This window comes from Quercus suber, unplaced genomic scaffold, assembly GCF_002906115.3.
Source record: "Quercus suber isolate HL8 unplaced genomic scaffold, Cork oak 2.0 scaffold_399, whole genome shotgun sequence".
Taxonomy (NCBI): domain Eukaryota; kingdom Viridiplantae; phylum Streptophyta; class Magnoliopsida; order Fagales; family Fagaceae; genus Quercus; species Quercus suber.
This window is the reverse complement of record NW_027069850.1, coordinates 575,620-596,619: the sequence shown is the minus strand read 5'-3', so window position 1 is coordinate 596,619 and position 21,000 is coordinate 575,620. Positions and strand designations below refer to the sequence as shown.

Below are 21,000 nucleotides of genomic sequence, written 5' to 3'. Positions count from 1 at the left end.
CTCTCCCTCTCCTTTGATGGGGTAAGAAGGTATTCACCTCTTGGTCCAGCGATAGACAAATATTATCAATATGTTTGAATTTTCACTAAATCATTTGCAATTTGTCTTACTTCATAAGGATATGATGTACTACTTGAAATTGAAACAAATCCTTGGCTTCATATCAATATTAATATACAAGATAAAATCTATTTTCTTTAGTTTGGTAGAGCTGCTTAACTACTATGAGAAAATCCCTGGGCGTTTCTAAGTAAAAAGTCGTCTAAAAATGCATAAGCTACTTCTCAAAATTGGCAAAAAGATAAAAGCACCTTTGCTTAGCTGGGAAACTATTATTTACTTCAAAGTAATTTAACATTTACATCTTACAGATGACAGGTGAATGGCATCCCACAAAAGATAGTGGTTCACAAATGCAGGGAGCTGAACATTAATTACAAAGACAATCCAGTTACTATCCACCTGCTGCTGTGTCAAAATCTCTGCACAAAAGTTTGCTCCCTGATATACTTATCATACTTCAAAAGGCCAGGATCTATTAAGCAAGCTCCTGCAATTGGACGAAGGCACAGGCAATTAGTAGTCAAATAATGAAACACTAGAAAGAAGTCACCACTAAGATATTCCTGTAGCTGTGTTCCCATGGAAAGAGTAGGCCTTAGGCCATAGCAGGCTGCCCAAAGTTTGGTTGCCAAGCTGGTGGCATGTCCTTAGTTTCCTAACATCAAGATCATCCTTTTCTTCACTTTCTCCCGAAGTTGTAATTAACAGAGGATTGATTAATTGTTTTTACTATTTTTTGTGCACTATGAATATCATCTCATGCTATCAGCTTGATCATAATTTTGGTAAGTCCACATGTTTTTGGACTTACCAATTACAACTTCTATGGTCATTCATCTTCAATCTACAGTCAACCTTGGCAATTTCCTCCATCCAAAATGCTAGTTACAGTAAGTTTTATTCATGGGTTATGTTTGCTCCTGTGCCCTAGAAACAAATTTATCCTCCCTTGCTTTTCTTTCTTCCTCTCATAAGAAGTAAAACCTTCATCAACAAGCAAAAAACAGGAGTGAATCCATTTGATATATATACATGTTTCATCATTTAAGAGGTCTTCCTGGTATATTATACACACGTATAGTTAGACTTGACTAGGAGAAAGACCCTGCTGTCACCCCTTTCACTAGCTGATTGACAAAAAACACAAAAAGTTGTAACCATTTGTTCCATTCCTTTCACAACCCAACAAAAAGCATGACCAGAAATTGTTACATCTGGTCAAGTACAATATGATTTCCTTAATATATATATCCACACCACAAGAAGAGTTGACATTATAGTTAAATTAGTGGTCGAGTAAGAAAAGACAGCATAGTACGTTGTATGTTAGTCATACATTAAGGCTAACAGAAGGTCCTGAGAACTTATCCAGCAAAAACTAAAAAGCACCTTTTGGTTCTTTTTACCTTTGGGTTGCTGCCATTTTGATCCCTCAAGAATGAAAAGTTGCAATTTAAACCTCCAATAGAATTGTTGTCAACGTACACCATCTGTTAAAATCTGGATTACTTCCAGTCACTGTCATTTTATTTTATTTTTGATAGGTAAGAAAAAATTTATTCAAAAAAGGACTTCTTTATGCAAAAAACATAAAGTAGCCACAAATTACAAAAGAAACAGAAACTAATGCACGAAAGAAACGACCCTACAAACAACAGGAGAGATTCACTAGGTGTGCGTTTGGCATTGGTTTAAAAAGCCAATTTTTTTTACTATTCAGATTATTTTTGCTACTATTCATGGGTCTCATTGCACTTTTGGGTACTATTCATGAGTCCCACTATATTATTTCAGCTACCTTTTAGCTTTATCTACAGTACTTTCAGCAAAAAATTTTCAATTTCAGCTAAATAAGTTATTCTCAAACAGACACTAGATGTGAGTCCCCAAACCCCAATCAAACAAGGTGCCAACAAAGGAGGCAAGCAGCTGATTGCCTGAACTCTCCACATCCTCAAAAGTGCAACTGTTGCGCTCCCTCCAAGTACACTACATCAAACACATCAGAATAAAATTCCAAATGTTGGATGAGGGTTTCCCCAACCAATTCTTCCATCCAAAAAGAAGATCAATCACCTTTCTAGGGAAAACCCAAGAGATCCCAAAGGCTCTAAGGACAAAACACCACAACTGATAGGCCTTCAATGAATCAATAAATGGTCCACAGTCTCTCCACTATACCTACACATATAACACCAATCTACAATAGGGAAAGTGAAACCTCTCCTCCTCAAATTATCACCAGTGATAGTGAGTATCCTCCCCCAAGTCCATTCAGTTGCTGTCATTTTAACCCCTCAAGCAAGAAAAATTGCAATTTAAATCTCCAATAGAATCATTGTCAATGTAAACCTTCTATTAAAATCTGTTAGTACTTAGTAGAGTGCCAATAAATACTCCAAAATAAGTTGTTTTTGGCAGAACAAAATTTTTTAAAAAAAATGTCATTTTGCTACATTTAACAGCTTACAGTTGATGAATCTTGATTAAAGGATCACATTGACAAAATCCTAAAGTTGAAGGTTTTAATTGCAACTTCTGAAAATTGAGGGACCAAAACAACAACCACCTAAAATTTAGAGGAACCAAAAGGTATTTTAGTCTAATTAAAAGCATCCAACCTTGAGCCTTGTATAACTTATGTCCTTTTAGAAGGGAGCTGTTGAAAGGTGGTTCTATATCATCCATGGATAAGTATATGAATATGGAATCAAGTAAAATTTGAGTTAAATTTAATGGCAGGCTATTTCATAAAGTCATACAACAATATACTTCTTTTTATATGCAAAGAGTCTTGAACCCACAACCTCACCCTCCACCTTTTTTGACAAGAGGAACATATACCATTTAAGCTGGAACTCATTAACATCATAAACCAATAAACTTAAAAGAATCTTGACTCTAATTTTTTTTTTTTTTTTTAATTACTAAATCTTGACTCTAATCTTCATCCACAACATTGGTCATATTTTCAATGTTTTTTCATATGTTGGATGTGATCTTAAGAGACAAGAACACTAACCAACTCCAACTCCAGAAGAATGTTTTACATCAAATCACCACTCAAAGCCCTCTATGAACTTTGTCATTCTAGATTTATAGCATACGAGATGCAACTTTTGACAACATTTTAATTATGACACCACTACTAAGGATGCTTAAAAAATTTAGGAGTAAGTTACACAATCAACATAACACATATCCTAAATGGAACATGAGCTAAAATCTTCCACCCTTTAGATCCACCCATTCCAAAGCAGGTTTCAAAAAATAAAATATAATGATCAACTAAACTATGAAATAATAAAATTACCTTTGTCATCTGATGTACTAAGCAATTCAGTCAATCTTCTCTTAATTGTCTAAGGCTCTTTGGCCAACATCGTCCTCCATTTATCCTTGAGATCTGCTGGAGTTCGACTCTTATGAAATATGTGACGACCAAGTTCCAAAATTTTCCTCCAGGGGACATTTTTTTTGGCTGAAGCTGAAAAATGATGCACACCTTCCTGCAACATAAGAGTGCTTGATAAAGTCAGATGTCAATATGCCAGACATTTAATATCTCTCTCTCTCTCTCTCTCTCTTTTGAAAGACAGCTTCTACTCTCAGAATTCCAATTGTGCTCCTCTCATTTTTCTTTTCACAGATCCTTGACTTAAGAAAAAAAAATTATACATGGTCTTATTTTAAGCCATCATTTTCTTGTGCATAATATTTTCATACTTGTCTTGTTCCCCCTTGAGTGTCTAATGTACTTATTTATTTACCACCCAAAAACCGCCACTTTCTACCACATACTGGAAGAAATATATACACCCACAAATGGAAAAACTTTAGTGTACTGCTTAGCTCTTTCAAATTACATATTTAAAAAAATAATAATAAAAAATCTCTAATGAAAAAATTGGAATCAAACAGCAAAGATCATGGAAGTGGAACTTGGATACTATGGCAAAGAAGATAAAGAAATCCAGCATTATTAGGTTGTCATATCAATCTTTATTTAAGTTTAGATCTCTTAGTGAATATCAAATATATTAACCCTCAGCATGTATCCGGTCACACTATATCCATGAAAATTAATCTGTTCATATTTCCAAACAAGTGTTGCGATACCAAAATGAATTTATTAGAATGGATTCTTGATGTTTTCTATTATTGGGGAAGAAAACAGGGAAAATATACATAATAATCGAGCATAGCTCTAGACAAGCAGGAGCACTGTGTTCAAAAACATATACCTTTAACATATTTTCCTCTTCAGCTGTCCAAAGTAATCTCTTTCGCTTTGCAGTAGGAAAAGGCATTGTTGTGCTGCATGTAGAAAAGCAAATTAACTAACCAAAAATAGTTGGCACACACCAAACACTATAAATAATATTCACTCCAAATTTCCACACTCTCCAGATTAAACCTTATTTAGAAAAAGGGAAACCTTATATGACATGAATAACTCACAATTGCTTAGTAGACACTTGAGGTTGTCTTGACTTTTTGGAGGCAGCATGTTTCTTATTCTTGGAGGTGACCTTTTTCTCTGTGGTGTTATTTTCCTGAGAGGATAATTTCATTGGTGAATCATCATTCTGAGGGAAAGCCTTCTTTTGGGCTCTTTGTTTGATTCGGCATACTCGTGCTGCAAGTATCTCCATATCTGAATCCATAGTTCCAGAGGCAAAATCGGCATTTGAAGTCTGCTTTGGTGATTTTGGCTGCATTTGTTCCTCATCCTTGCTTCTGCTTTTATTTTCCTCAGATACCTTTAAACCGTCCATTGATCCTCCTTTTGATGAATCAAGTGCACCATCTTCAGTCATCTCTACTTGTATGTTTTCTACAACTTCTGCAAATTTAGACTGATGTGCTTCGGAAATGTTTTCCTCATGTGTCTTTAGACCGCCTTGTGATCCTTTTGATGCATCAAGTGCACCATCTTCAGTCATCTGTTCATCCGTATTACACTGATCCTGACGCATCTTTTCTTCCCCATCTTTCTGCTTTAGCCCGTCCCCACCAACGGCATTTGTACCCAAAAATTTCAATAAATCCTCCTTCGCCAATTCAACCTTTTTTCTCAGTTGTTGTTTCTGTACCAACGCTCGTTTGTGCAAACAATACGGGCAGTAGAATTGTTCTAAGTTGTCGCCATCAGATATAAGTTCCCGACTCAGGCACTTCTTGTGGAGAGCAATTGGGCAGCCAGGTTCAGTACAAACAGAGACATGTCCACCTTGATTGCATATTATACAAGTCTGCTTGAAGCAATCAATCTCCATATCATCATCTTGAGTAGAAATGTCATGAGAGGTAGAGCAAAGGACTCTTGTTTTGGAAGCAAGAGTGTGGTCATCCAAATCAGGAGCTACATCATTGTGTAGCTGAGCATTGGGCATTTCTCCACAGATGCTATCTTCGTCCAGTGTGAACTGAAGATAAATTCTCACGCATTAAGCAAGAACAGGAACAGGTAATTCTTAAATTCCCAAAATAAACTAGTGAGGCTTAGCATAATGCATCATAATTATACCGCAGATTAAAAAAATAATAATAATAAAATGAGTTCAAAATAAACACAAATAGATATGAAATTGAAAACCTAACGAACAAAATAAAAAGAGTATAGATTGTAAAACTGCAATGTTAAACAAATATAGAAGAAGAGAACAAAAATATGAATGAAAAAACAAACCTGACTGTGTTTGTGATTGAAGAGCATAGGAAGTGAAGTAGTGATAGAAGGAGAAGAAGAAGTGGAAAGACTGTGTTTGGGCCTACCCCCGCGCCCACTCTTGCTTCTCATTCTCTCTCCGATTCCGATCACAACAACGCTTCGTTTCCCTTTCGCTCCTCCGTTTTTCCCATTTCCCAGGAAACAGGCCAAACTGTATTTATTTCTTTGCAATGTCCGTTGCTCCTCCCTCCTGGCCCAACCAAATAGGCCCACCACAGATGATATGGGAGAGTTTTTTTTTTTTTTTTAATGAAGCATTTATATTGGGATTATTATTATTTTTTCTTTGTTGATAATTAGACAGTAGGACGTGGAGATTTAAACACTGGATGTTGGAAGTCGAACTATGAAATGAGAATTACAATTATTCTCTCCAAATTACACGAAAGAGTTCATTTGATTAAATTATGAGCAACAAAATTGGTCACCCTAAAAAATATAACTAACCATTACTACAAAGAATTCAAAATCCACTTATGCTCTATTTGTTTCGATGTAAATTTTTTCCCATTTTTCACATCTTTATTTGCTTGTAAAATATAATTCCGTTGATTGGAAATTTGTATTTAAAAAAAATATAAAACAAGTGTAAAACATTTTACAAAAACCTTATTCTTAACCCTTTCTCTCCCTCTCTTACACTCGCCCAAGCTAGTCCAAAGAGAGCACCCACAAGTGACAGCACCACCCATATTTGACTCTACTCTGTTGGGGTTTATGCCCTAAAATCCAATTTATTAGCATGTTATACATAATTAAGTTGTTTAATTATATGAGACTATTTATGAACTAATGAGACATTCTCATTGTCCTTGAGATGCATTGTATGTGGTTTATGTGATTTAGTCACAAAAAATTATAAATCACAAGTTCCTTATAAACTTAAAATATAGTTCGTAATCGGTGATGAAATTTGGCGTTTCATCTGCGAAGACTATAACACATCAACTAAGGTGGTTTGTCTTGATCATGGAAGTGTAGACTTCTAGTTGATGTGTTGATGTGTCTTAAGAGTTAAGATATATTGAACTGGACCGCTATGAGATTAATTATTCAATCAACAACTGTCACCTAAATAATTAATCTCAAGTACTTCTAATATTTTGTTTTGAATTTTACCGCACCAAGGTACGCTTTCTATTCTTTATTCTAGAATTCAAGGTTACACATTATCTTTCATGAATGAAGTAGATCCGTGATTGTTGCTTCCACTGTGTGTTTTGTATGAGATACAAAACCAGATTTATTAACACACTCATCATTGGCGACAAGTCTAGCAAACTGTGTGAAAGGACGATTTTAGATCTTAGCATGTTTTGACGTTAGAGATGTTGTCACAAGAGGCCTAAGTGAGCCATTGTCACCACTACTCCGTTGGTCATCATCACCACCAATGCCTTTGAGTCCTCCCTTCTTTGATTTGGTTCTCTCTCTCTCTCTCTCTCTCTCTCTCTCTCTCTCTCTCTCATCGGATCTACCATGGCTTCACCTCTCACAACCATGTTGGTCCTCACTATGCCTCTCACATATCTAGTCCTTTGTCGCATACTTCCTACACAAATCTAGTCCTTCTAATGCACATATATGGTCCTCCATCACCGGTGGTTTTGGTTTAAGAGAGAATTTTTCATTTTGTGTAAATGGATTAGTTGGATTGTGACTAAAAGTGGATGATAGTGGGTTTGTGAATGAATTTTTTTGGTTTTTCATCAAATCATCGTGGTGGATAGGTTGTGAGATGGATTTTTATTTTATTTTATTTTACATTGACCCAAACATTTAAATATATTTTTCAAAACATTTTCAAAAACACTCCAAACACTGTATAAACAAACATTTTTTAGCGAAACTAACAAAATATAAATAGTATATATATTAGAGCATTCCCATCAAAAGTGCCAAACCTGTAATTTTTAACACCTACTTAGCAGTTTATGTGGTTAGAGGGTAAACACAAAAAATACGATTTAAATAAAAGAGAGAGAAACTTTAGTGGTAAAAGAAAGAATTAATTTTTTTATTATTTAAATGACAGATTATTTGATAATGAGCAAGTGGGATAGGATAGTTGGCATCAGGGATAAGCTCAGTCAGGCAGCCCACTAGTGTGACACTGTCAGAGCTAGAGGAGCTCTCTTTTCTTTTGCTAAAACAGGACGGCAATGTTTTGTTAATTGTTAATATATTATGAGTGTAGTACAAGTACTACCCACAATTCCCTCTCCTCTCCTCTCCTCTCTCTCGGATCTCTTTCTCTTCACTCTTCTACTTCTCCATTGCGGACTTCAAACTTCAAAACCCAACTACTAAAATCCAAACCCTAACCTTCCTCATTTCCATATCTGCTCGGTGACGGTGAGTATCCTTTTTCTTCTTCTGTTACTTATAAGTCTTTGTGATATGAGTTATGATTTTGTATCTCATTGCATATTCAATTTAGCTTCCCTCCTCGCCTTTTTCTATTAGGCTTTACTTGCTGTGGACCCTAAACTTCTCACTGTCGCGATACCTTCTTCTTCTTCTTCTTCTTCTTGTTCAGAGTTCAGACTTCAAAGTTCAGACTGACAGCTCCTCTGGTACTATTACTAACTATGAACTTTCTTCTTTATAATAATATACTCTGAATATGCTGCTATTATTCACTATCTCTTTCATCTTCCATGTATAACTTTAAATTTATTTATACACACTAAAGTTTACATTTTTTGTTGTTGTTGTTGGAGGAATTACTAAACATGTATATGCTTGTAATTAGCATGCTCCGTTTTGTTTTTTAATTTTAGTCTTTGGTTCTTTTTGTTGGTGTAATATTTCTCTGACCCATCAATTCTTTTGCTTGCTGTATTGTTGCTCTTCTCCATCAAATGTTTTTTTTTGTTTTAATCAACTTTCAATTTTTTCTACTGTATACAATTATTATTTTTTGTTTGCTTTTGATGAAAGGATCTTTAAGGTTTCAGGTCCTTGGCGTATTGGTATATTTTTCTTTTCTAACAAACATGTGCTTGGCATGGTATTGCTTGGTGTACTAGTTTGCTTATTGATATAATTGTTGAAAACGGCCAGCAGGTTTAGATTGTAATTAATCAAGTGGCTCGATATTTAATTTTGATATGAATTCTCAGATTGATCAACCAATCTAATTTTCCAAGTTCATAAAATCCGTAACTTGCATTATTTATGTACTATGATTACTTCACATCATAGCTGGTAAGCATCTAGGAATGCCCAAAATTTCTATTTTAAAATCTGGCCACTTCTTTCTCTCTTTTTTTATTTTGCTAAATAAATTCTGAAACTTCACATGTTCCTCATAGTCTTTTGGTATGATTAGGTTGCCTTATTTGATTGGAAAAACAATCAATAAGCAAACTATTACAAGTGTCCATTTCCTTTCATATCTGTTAATTTCCCAACTGTGTGACAAGGTTTATGTCATGCGCTTATGATATATGGGAGATTTTGATTCCTTTGAGTTTGTGGTTCCCTGTCATTTATTTAATTTTATCAGAGATTCTAACCCATTGTTGGAATACAAGAAATAATCTAGAACCTTAGAAATATCATTGAATGTTGAAATTGTAATTTTTATGATTAAAATGACGTTATATTCTGATAAATTTTTATGCATTATATTGTAGAGGCATGGAAGAAGAAAAAAAAATTGGTTCTTCCCATGTGGAGTTGAATGAAAATAATATTGAGAATGCAACGGAAGAAACAAGAAATGTAAAAGACAAAATAGAGGATCCTAAGGTGGGAATGATGTTTAACTCCATTGATGATATAATGAAATATTACACAAGATACGGAAAGGAAAAAGGGTTTGCAGTGGCTAAAAGAAGCTCTAAAAAGGGGGATGATGGAGAGGTAAGGTATGTGACTATTGCTTGTAATCGTGCTGGAAAGCCAAGGAATAGATCTAGCAACCCACTTAAATTGCAATCAGAATCAAAAACGGATTGCAAAGCACAGCTTAGGGCGGTTCTATGCCCGGATGGAAAGTGGATATTGAATGCCATGGTACTTGACCATAACCATGGATTGAGTCCTAGCAGAACTCGATATTACAAATGCAACAGGCTACTAGAACCACATGCAAAAAAGAGGTTTGCATCGAATGATAAAGCTGATATTAGAATGAAGAAGAGTTTGAAATCATTTGTGATTGAGGCAGGGGGGCATGAGAATTTGTCATTTATAGAAAAGGATTGCAGAAATAAACTCAGCTGTTTACACCTTGGGGAAGGAGATGTTGCTGCAATGCAAGATTTCTTTTTGAAAATGCAAGTTGATAATTCTGACTTCTTTTACACAATGGATTTTAATGAAAATGGCCGATTAAGGAATGTATTTTGGGCAGATGCAAGGAGTAGAGCAACATTCAAAGAGTTTGGTGATGTAGTCATGTTTGACACAACATACTTGGTTAACAAATATAACATTCCATTTGCTCATTTCGTTGGGGTGAACCATCATGGGCAATCTACATTGTTAGGATGTGGATTGATCTCAAATGAAGACACAGAGACATTTACATGGTTATTTCAAACTTGGCTTAAATGCATGTTTGGATGCCCTCCTTGTGCAATAGTAACAGATCATGACAAAGCCATGAAAAAAGCGATAGAAATTGTTTTCCCTAAAGCACGACACAGATGGTGTTTATTGCATATCATGGACAAGCTGTCTAAAAAATTGAGAGGGTACAAAGAATATGAATCAATCAAAATTTGTATGCAAAATGCTGTGTATGATTCCTTAACAAAAGAAGGGTTTGAAGAAAGTTGGGGGAAGTTCGTTGAAAAATATAAACTTGAAAGTAATGAATGGTTACTTGGGTTGTATGATGAGCGTCATCGTTGGGCGCCTGCATTTGTGAAAGATATGTTTTGGGCAGGAATGTCAACTACAAAGCAGGGTGAAAGCATGCATGCATTCTTTGATGGGTATATCAATTTGAAGACTACTTTGAAACAATTTTTAGACCAGTATGAGCCTGCTATAGCTAAAAAAGTGATAAATGAAAATAATGAAGATTTCGATTCTTTTAACTTGTGCATCCCATGTATCACTCATTATGAAATGGAGAAGCAGTTTCAAAGTGCTTATACAATTGCAAAATTTAAAGAGTTCCAACGAGAGTTAATTGGGAACATTTGTTGTAATTTGTTTTCATGCAAGAAAGGTACTGTCTTTTCAGAATATGAACTACATGAAGATGTATCACTCGGAGAAAGTCATCAACCTGCTATTTTCAGTGTTTTTGTTAACGAGGATACCAATGACGTTAACTGTAACTGCCGGTTGTTTGAGTTTAGGGGGATATTGTGCAGACATCAAATTATGGTGTTCATTCATAGGGAGGTTTATCGGATACCAGACAAGTATATCTTAAAAAGATGGAGTAAAACTGGCATAAGGAGCCAAAATAAAGTTCAGATAAGTTATGACAACTGGTTTGTGAAGCCTGAAGCACAGCGCTATGATAAAATGTGCAAAGCCTTTTATGAGGTTGCCAACTTAGCAGCAGATTCGGAAGATAGGTGTGATAAGGTGATGGCACAAATTCAGGAATTAAAAAGGGAGTTTGAAAATGAGGAAGGTGTTTGTGGAAGGAATAAGCCTATTTAACGGTTTAGCCTCATGTGGAGATGATCTTGCAATTTCAAAAGAAAGTGGAAAAATACTTGATTTTGTTGGTTTTTTGTTCATAGAGCCGTCGTCATCTAAAAGGAAACAATGTTTCCATTCTACGCAAGTATGATTGGACAAGGGTTTGGCATGCACCCTTTTTTTTACCATGATAATGAATCAGGTGCGCATTTATTTCCTTAGCCATTTTTATAGCTTAAACAGATTTTATAACAAAGTTGAGTGTCTTTAGCATAATATCTATTATCATTCATTTTTATATTTTAGGGTCATCATCATCCATCTTGGAAGGCAATTTCTGATTTGGCAGCAATCTATCCCTCAAGTTCCACCAGATTGATATGAATGACATAGTGAAAGCTAAAATCCAAGATTGCACAAAGATAGGAGTGATACAGGTGCCTGTGATAGATAGTGCCAGAATGGTCTTTGGGGTCTGATGCTGTTCCCTTGAGTTCACACCCTTCATATCCCCAAACCCCAATCACATGCTCCTCTTTTTTTTTTTTCTTTTTTCTTTAAAAAAAAAAAAAAAAATTTGAAGAGTTAGTCTTAAATCTCAAGTCTGTACTGAACCCCATCTTTGTTTTCATCATAAACTGGTTCCTGTCTAATCTATAGGTTGTCTTTCATCTCCCAGTAAAGGAAATTTCATCTAGGTCTTGGTCCTCATTGTTTTGTTTTTTTTTTTGCATCTGAATATAATAAATTTTTTTGATGATTCAATAGTTGGGGAGGGGGGGGGGGGTGGGTGGGTGGGTGTCTGAACCTTGGATGTCTCTGTTTCCATCAGGAGGTGCCAACCAGCTTATCTTTAAGGCTCTAAGCATTTAAATATAATAAATATGATTTATATATCTATATAAATTATTGGTTTGTTATTATTTATTGTCTCTTTGTGAAAGTTAAGAGAGGTGTTTTATGCCTTTTAGCTTTGATGGATCACTCATATTTGGGATATTTTTGAATTGTAAATTCAGTATTCTTTCATTTCTGTGTTTTATGTTATATCACCTACCACTGTTTCATGTTTCATTGTCAAGGTCACTGTACCAGTCCCCTCTTCTGAAACTATGAATGCCAAACATAGGTGATAGAATACAATTGTTATATAGAGACGTCCAAAATTATTTCAGGTGTTTGATTGATTAATTGTATCATCATGTAAGAAATAGATTTAACTTTTATGTGGTTAAATATTTAAATATAATTTTTATCTAACTAGCTCTCTTTTTAATATGATTTTTAATTAAAATGCATACACAGGATGCAAATCTTTAAGCTTTGCCGCCAGCAGAATTTCACTGAGCAATTACTTTGAATGCTTGATGAACAGTGTTACCCCCTCTCATGTAATGGACTAAATAATTTAACCAATTTTACATTGTAGTACCTGTATTTACTCTCAGCATGGGTTTATATAAGACATTAATCAGGATTTGTATTTCATAGAATCTTTCTATATTTCGTGTCATGTGGTGAGCTAGCCTTGCCCTTCAGGCATATTGTTGCTTTCTATTTTATATTGGAGTAAAAGTGCTCTTGAAGTGGAAATAGATTTTTTCATTTATTTATAAAAAAAGTACGCTTGAAATAAAATTTTCCAATTACATATATTAAAAACAAAAATGTGCTCTTGAAATGTTTATGAATAGAGTATTACAATGGGATGTCAGTAACTTGCAGAAGAGTAGTTTCAAATCCTCTTTATACAAATCAGCTTGGGTTGTCTCTATATATCCCACTGGCGGATTCAAAGGAATGTGAGGTGTTTCATGTCAGAACTCGGGTTTCAAATCCTCTTCATGCACTTTCTCAAAAAAAAAAAAAAAAAATCCTCTTTATGCAAAATGACCTTAATTCTATTTGTGATAGGATTTTATGAAGCAGGCAGAGTATTTCTTCTTCTGTTAATAAAGGTATGGTAGTGTAGGCCCTGCAGGGCGTAATGTTTTTGTGCTTTTTACTGTTTCCCTTATGCTGTTTGTGTGTTTGCATTGCAGATCTGTTCCACAGTAGGTTTTTTTTTTTTTTTTTGGTGGTTTGTATCTAGGTTCTTGAAATGTAATAAGATAACAATTAAATAATGTTAGTCAGCGAAGGAATACACATTACTCTATAGGGAAATCTTTATGACTATTTATAAGAAAACTATCCATATGCATTATTTAAATTAAACACGTCCCACGTGACTCATAGAAACTGTGGGGGAAAAAGGCCCAATCTAACATAGTGGGACTAGAGCTCTATGTGAGGATTACTGTGCGTCCGAAGAGAAGGAGATGGTAAGGACAAGGCCCATCTGGAAGAAGGATCCCCGAAAAGAAGGATGGTTGCCGTCCGAGGAGACCGCCTTCCGTCCGAGGAGATTTTATTCCTTGGACGCGAATAGTATTGATTGATCAAACGTGTGGAAGGTCCGAATGATTTTCCTAGCAACCCCAACGATCAAGATAAGCTCAAGGTATATCTGGAGAAGATAAGAATGAGGAAATATCTAAAGGAAAAGCTGCTACCACCTCATTTAAGGCACTGTAGCAACTTCTCTGGCCGCATTTATGTGGAGAAGACCTCTGAACAGTGTAACTTCACATACCGCCACTCACAGAGATCCAAAGAAAATACTTGACGTGACATATACTCAAGTAGAGTCACAGATAAGGAACAAGTGGACGATGGGGATGATGGGGAAGGAGGTTATATAAAGGAAAGAAGCTCTTGAGAAAAAGGAGGAGGGAGAAGAAAACAAAAAAGTTTTATTGTAACCCTAATATCTGTATTAACCACGTAATCAATAATATGCCTCTTCGGACACCAATTCTTTACGTGTAAATTTATGTTGGTTTATGCTTGAGGGTTGTGATTAATTGTTGTCGATTCCATAATCAACCTAGCTCTTTCACTCATTCTCTACAAATTTATTGTTTTGGACTTGGGCCACAAATCCTAACCCTACAGAAACAAAGTTACAAAGTTACGTAACTAAAACTACATTTGGATGGCTTCTTTACTGCCATGTAGTGGGATGATGGGAGATTCCTTCAAACCAGAATATATATATGTGTGTGTGTGTTTGCAATTTTTTTTCCCCATAAATACCTACTAGTTAAGATCAATCTAAATAAGAAAAGCTTACGAAAAAATGAGAGAAAATAGAAAAATGAAGTGAATCTTAAACAAGCCTTGATGAAGTTGTTACTAGGAATTGAAAAGAAAAAAAAAAAATAAAAATGAAGTTGCTGCTAGGAATTAAAAAGAAGACAAACAAATTAAAAAGGATTTTGTAAGATAACGAAATAATACAACATAATAATAACAATCAAAATGATCATAATGAAATTTAAATAGGTTAAAAACATTTCCTGGTTACATAAAAATACTAAATTATTTTTTGAATAAATTTCTTACTTAAGTTTACCAATAATACTTGTTATAATTATTTTCTCAAAAGGAAGTTTTTATTTTATTTTTTTAAATTGATGAGATTCTACCTAAAACTAATTTTCTCCAAAAAATTAATTGAATTATATTATTAATTAAAAAAAATATATGCTAGCAAAACCTAGAAAGAAAAACATAATTAGTAATTCTACATCTTGTAAAGAAACATAGATTTTAATTAATAAAAATATTTATAATGGACTTTAAATGTAACAAATGTCCACTTAAAAAATGTTGCCTTAGGCCTCAATTTGTATTGAGCCAGCCTTGCATTTGATGATAATTTTTTTTTTTTGGGTTTCATGGTAATCATTATTATTATAGAGACCACCACATACTTTTTCTATCCAAATCTAATACCAGTTAATGTAAGATAAGGAGTAGAGAGTGTATTAGTAGAATTCGATTCTTTGTGGGCGCTTGAAGTTATTTTTTGTTAGTTAGGACTTGGTAGATGCTATCTCTGGTTACCAATGCATGCAGCAAACCTCTCACAAAGGTGAGTTCTACATTTATTTTGAGTAATTAACAAAGGAAATGTGGGTAAGTTTAAGTGTTTAACCAGTAAAATCTATTTCTCTTGTATTGAATCTTGTTTACATACTAAAGAAACATATTCATACTTTGACTAGATGATAAATAGTAATCTTTATAAATGCAATAAAATTAAATAAGCTTTCAAGGCTGCACAATTTGAGATGTCATTATATATATATATATATATTGATAATTCGAAATTTGGAGATGAAGTATTTGAACTCTAAACATTTTTGATTGCAAGCATTTCATTTGAAATAAAAGTCTGTTGGCTAAACTCATATTTTTAATTATATTATAATTCAGCTCATTTGCATTTAAAAAAAAAATTAATGATATGTAATATAATTTAAATTTATTTACACATGGTAATAAATGAGTATTAGTTGTAAATTGTGTATCGGGGATATATGCCGCAAGTGTATATGTCAGCGCTATTTTTCTCTTCCAAAAATTTGTATGTGAAAGTCAACAAAAACCCAGAAGTATCTATTCTAGGGGGGATTCTCAGCAGCACAAAAAAAAAAAAAAAAAAAAAATCTATTCTAAGGGGGATTCTCAGCAACAACAAAAAAAGAATCTATTCTAAGGGGGATTTTCCAAAAAAAAAAAAAAAGAAAAAAATAGAAAAGAAGTATGTACTAGTACTATGGAATAACAAGTAAAATGAGAAATACTAGAAATTAAAAAGTAGTGTTAACAGGCATTTTATGTTACATCATTTTATTTTATGTTAGATTTTTGATCAATTTTGTAAAATATAAAATCAATAAAATTAAGTTTTATTTGTCATTTTAGTAATATTTTTAGCCACTTCATTAATTTATATCAAATTTTTATTCGGTGAACTTCGCCATAAATCACATCCATACCGGGCACTTTAACGTTTCCCAAAGTAAAATATCACTATCACGTTGAAATATATGTAACTTCTTCTGGGATTAGTGGAGATCAGGTGGTGGTCAATACCCAAGAAAAGATGAATGTATACATGTATGTAATTCTAAATTTTGAAGACCGATTCTAATGTAATAAATTAATAATCACTGAATGAATATCCTACTTGGGGTGGGTTAGAAATAATCGAACGTAGTCGGGTGTAATGTAAAGAGCCGTGGTAGTATCATCATCGTGACTATCTATAAATACGAGACTAACGCACCACCTTTGTTTTCATCCAATTACTTATTATAGTCTTTACTGGGACTCGATTAGATTGGATTGGATTGGTCTTTTATAGTGTAGCATCTCTGTCTCTCTCTCTCTCACACTCACTCTCTCCATGACCCATATTCTTGTTCTCACGATTGTGTCATCAACCAACATCCTCCCTCCTAACTGGTAACCCAACACAAATCTGATCTCTCTCTGCCTCTGCCACTGCCTCTGAGGTAAGCCAACGCACACTTTAATCTCAAATCTATTACAGTTGCCGTTATCTGAAGAACTCAAGTTTTGGATTTAATTTATGAATGCCCCAAATATTTTTATAGCTACTTTTCTGAATTCCATTGAATATATAAATAAAAAAAAAAGATTACCTTTTTTTTAATTTGATATCGGCGCCTCTTGTTTTATCAAAGCTATGACTATGAGCCTCAATTGCTTGATTTTATTATATGTTAAAGTGGGAATGCTTTATAACTTTATTTGATTTCTTTGTCCAATTATATTTTCCTTTGAGGAAACTGGTGTTTGATTGCTTCCTGTATGGTATGGTAAACCAGTCCAAGATGAGCTCCTTGACTGCAAAAGATGACTGCCTTGCATGGGCAGCAAGAGACCCATCTGGAGTTTTATCACCTTACAACTTCAGCCGCAGGTCTTTCTTCTTATTTTTACTTTTCTTCATTTTTTCCATGCGCTACTAGTCAATTTTTTATAACGCGTTTGGATGCGGCTTTTGTTTGAAAAGCTTATTTGCAGAGTTGATCAAACTGTAGTTATGGTTTGATCTAAAAAAAGTGAGACTTCAAGAAAATATACAAAAGCAAATAGAGCTAAATGGCAAATGGGTGATATCATGTTTTTAAGAAAAATGAATTGGGTGTCTACTTTGATGTTTGTTTGAGGCTTCAAACTTTGAGAATGCCTTGCAGAGTTGCAGGTCATATGCTCTTGCTTATACTTATGTTGTGCTTCCTAACCATGTTGTTTAGCCTATTAGTGGTCATATACTGTCCTATGAAGCATGGATTAGTGTTCAAGTTCACTTGTTCATACAAATTTGTATATGGTAGAACACAAGTGGGTACTAGACCTGATGATTCCTTTCTTGACAAGAATAAAAGAAACAAATGAAAAGAAACTCTAAATGTGCTTGAAAGCACAAACATATCGATCTTTTATGCATTATGTTATTTTGTTGAGGTGCTTTTATTCTCTTAGATATTCATAATGGAAATGATTTGCTTAAGTAAATTAAAAAAAAATAGAAGTAATTTGCTTAAGTTGGTGAAATTATTAGTTAAAAACGTTACCTGGAAGTGAGTTACATATCTTGATCTTTCATATCATTGGTTAACATTAATGGTCCCATACATGAGTTCCTCTATGATTTTAAGAACTATGATTAAATGATACTTGAAATTTTCTTGATGAATTTGTTTTTCTTGATTACAAGATTTTATAATATATTCTAATTATGAATGGATCTTGGTAAATTTTATTCAGGGCTGTTGGCAGTGACGATGTTTCATTAAAAATTACACACTGTGGAATTTGTTATGCCGATTTAATTTGGACCAGGAATTTTCACGGAGATTCAAAGTATCCTGTAGTGCCTGGGTAAGTGGACCAACTGTATACTATGAGTAGTCCTAGCTATCCTTGAACTGATATATTCTTTGAAATGGGACTGTACACATCCTTTGTATCAGTCTCTCTTCCTCTTTCAATAAAATATTTACTTCAACAAATAAAATAAAATAAAATAAAATAAAAACTATCCTTGAACTGATATATCTATATACCTGCGCAATAGACATGAGATAGCAGGAATCGTGAAAGAGGTTGGTTCCAATGTTCACCACTTCAAAGTTGGTGACCATGTTGGAGTGGGTACCTATGTCAACTCATGCAGAAGTTGTGAGTATTGTAATGATGGACAAGAAGTTCATTGTGTAAAAGGATCAGTTTACACCTTTAATGCTGTGGACGCAGATGGTAGCATTACCAAAGGAGGATATTCCAGTTACATTGTAGCCCATGAAAGGTAAGAATTCTCTAATGCTACTACATTCTGTTCCTTTATTTTCCTTTACATAAAAAATTCACGGAAAAAAAAACACCTTTCTGGCACTCAATTAATGGTTGGTATCTGCTGAATCTTTAAAGCTGTTGCTCACATTAGTATGGTATTCATATATAAGTCTCTTAACCTCATGCACTTGCTAAATAAGAAGGGTCTTGGTTCATACTAATCGGAGTTAATGTGACCTTGTGAAAGTTGTGTCAATTCATTTTATCATTTTGTGGAAGTGATAAAAGGGTGTTACATGGAGGTTGTAGATTTTGGTGGCCAGGTAAGGCTTCCCAGGGGACCTACGTCTTTGGCAAATTCACAAGTGATTGAACATAAGCTACATGCCACCACATATGTGGCTAGGTTTATAAAAAGTTCCATTATCATGCTGTTCTCTCTCTCTCTCTCTCTCCCCTCCTTCCAGTTTATGACATAGTTGACATTATATTCTTGTACATTGTTTTAATTGTTTGAATTCTCTATATTTTACTTGGTACTAGAGCCTTCAATGAAGGAAATCAAGGATGGCTGTTCACATCAATATATAGACCTTGCTTGTGGTTGGGCTTTTAGAGCTCGTAGTTATACTTTGCATGCCATTAGGAAAAGAAGATAATTACCATTTCTTTGTTACGGTTCTAAAATAGATAGCAACCATAGTTTCATGAAGCAACTTTAAGATTTTGGAAATGAGAATTTGCCAAGTTTTTAACACAGGTTAAAGTTCATCAGTTTTGGCCTTGAATATGTAGGTACTGCTTCAGGATACCTGAAAACTATCCATTGGCTTCAGCAGCTCCTCTGCTTTGTGCTGGAATTACTGTGTACTCTCCAATGGTGCATCACAAAATGAACCAACCTGGTAAATCTCTAGGAGTGATTGGGCTTGGAGGTCTTGGTCACATGGCAGTGAAGTTTGGAAAGGCTTTTGGGTTGAACGTAACAATTTTCAGCACTAGCATATCCAAGAAAGAGGAAGCCCTGACTTTGCTTGGTGCAAACAGATTTGTGGTCTCATCTGACCAAGAGCAAATGAAGGTAGATTTACATAAAACTACTTATAGAGCATCTGTTGCCCTGTTCATGTTAGCAATGCTGAAATTGATGAACCGTCTTTAAGTTTTGTTGGATTGATTGTTGCTATGTTGTTGTAGGCCCTGGCTAAGTCATTTGACTTTATAATTGACACAGCATCTGGTGATCACCCATTTGATCCCTACATGTCACTGTTGAAGACTGCTGGTGTTCTAGTCTTGGTGGGGTTCCCAAGTGAAGTCAAATTCAGCCCTGGAAGCCTTAATATAGGTACTTAGACAATTCCTAGATTAGAAAATTTCTTGAAATCAAAGAACTCTTTAGTTGGATAGTGTTACCTTTCTAGGTTTTAAGCACCACAAGTGTAATGAATTGCGCGCATTGACTTTTTGTAGGTAATAAAACCATTTCTGGTAGCGTAACAGGTGGTACAAAGGTGACCCAAGAAATGATAGACTTCTGCGCTGCTCACAAAATTTACCCAAACATAGAAGTAATTCCAATTCAGTATGCAAATGAAGCTCTTGAGAGACTAATAAAGAAAGATGTGAAGTACCGTTTTGTGATTGATATTGAGAACTCCTTGAAATGACACTGCTAATAAAACCAGGAATTCCTCCTCTCAAAAGCATACAGTGATTGGCAATTGTTCTTTTTTGGATGGTGGGCATTTAATTCTATTAGCAAGCATTTGGTGTTGCTCTTCTGCATCATACAATAGCCTGAAATAAATGAATAGGTCTTTGAGTGGTTTTGTGAGAAATGGCTTTATAAAGACTTTTGTATCATTTACTTAGGTCTTTGAATGGTGTTGTGAGAAATGAATTAATAAAAGTTAAGTATGGACTTCTAAACTGTTGTGTTTTTGTGTCCTTGTCTTGTGGCTGCGCAGCAGGCTCTACTTGTAGGGAATATGTCATATTGTTTGGGAGTTCTTTATATTATTTTGTTTCCCGGAGACCAAACTGAAAAATCCCTCAACCAGAATATCTTTGTTTAACACTCATAATGCTAAAAATTTGTTCAGTTAAAGGTAAAGCTCCATATCGTATAAACTCTATTACTAAATTTCTGTAGTTAAAACTATACTTCCTACGGTAATGCTAAAGGGGTATTAAGACTCTGTTTGATAGGCCTTTTCTAGAGATTCTTCTTCTAAAGATTGAAATTACTTCCATCTTGCCTAGCTTTTCGCCAATTTTGGGGAGCTTATGCATTTAAGAATCATCCAAAGATTACTTCAGCTTGTCATGTTTTTGTTTTTGTTTTTGTTTTTTTAGAACAGAGCTTC

General features: G+C 34.5%; 3 protein-coding genes across 4 annotated transcripts; 2 read left to right on the top strand and 1 right to left on the bottom strand.

Annotated features, from left to right (window-relative positions):
• Positions 1-288: 288 nt before the first annotated feature.
• On the bottom strand, positions 289-6,017 carry LOC111984704 (uncharacterized). The gene is made up of 5 exons (XM_065761157.1): positions 5,756-6,017; positions 4,525-5,492; positions 4,308-4,380; positions 3,377-3,572; positions 289-550 (listed from the first exon to the last, which is right to left on the bottom strand). The coding sequence occupies exons 1-4, from the start codon at positions 5,864-5,866 to the stop codon at positions 3,426-3,428; spliced, it is 1,299 nt and encodes a 432-aa protein (XP_065617229.1). The 5' UTR covers positions 5,867-6,017; the 3' UTR covers positions 289-550; positions 3,377-3,425.
• A 1,847-nt stretch (positions 6,018-7,864) lies between these two features.
• On the top strand, positions 7,865-12,110 carry LOC111984705 (protein FAR-RED IMPAIRED RESPONSE 1). Of its 2 annotated transcripts, none has more exons than XM_024016323.2 (4): positions 7,865-8,152; positions 8,264-8,373; positions 9,439-11,615; positions 11,720-12,110. In XM_024016323.2, the coding sequence occupies exon 3, from the start codon at positions 9,443-9,445 to the stop codon at positions 11,429-11,431; it is 1,989 nt and encodes a 662-aa protein (XP_023872091.1). In that variant the 5' UTR covers positions 7,865-8,152; positions 8,264-8,373; positions 9,439-9,442; the 3' UTR covers positions 11,432-11,615; positions 11,720-12,110. The 2 variants fall into 2 exon arrangements, with proteins under 2 accessions (XP_023872091.1, XP_023872092.1); XM_024016324.2 differs by having other exon boundaries at positions 8,238-8,373.
• A 4,393-nt stretch (positions 12,111-16,503) lies between these two features.
• On the top strand, positions 16,504-20,563 carry LOC111984706 (probable cinnamyl alcohol dehydrogenase 1). Its single transcript, XM_024016325.2, has 7 exons — positions 16,504-16,821; positions 17,158-17,252; positions 18,104-18,217; positions 18,414-18,644; positions 19,427-19,712; positions 19,829-19,979; positions 20,105-20,563. The coding sequence occupies exons 2-7, from the start codon at positions 17,164-17,166 to the stop codon at positions 20,299-20,301; spliced, it is 1,068 nt and encodes a 355-aa protein (XP_023872093.1). The 5' UTR covers positions 16,504-16,821; positions 17,158-17,163; the 3' UTR covers positions 20,302-20,563.
• Positions 20,564-21,000: the final 437 nt, after the last annotated feature.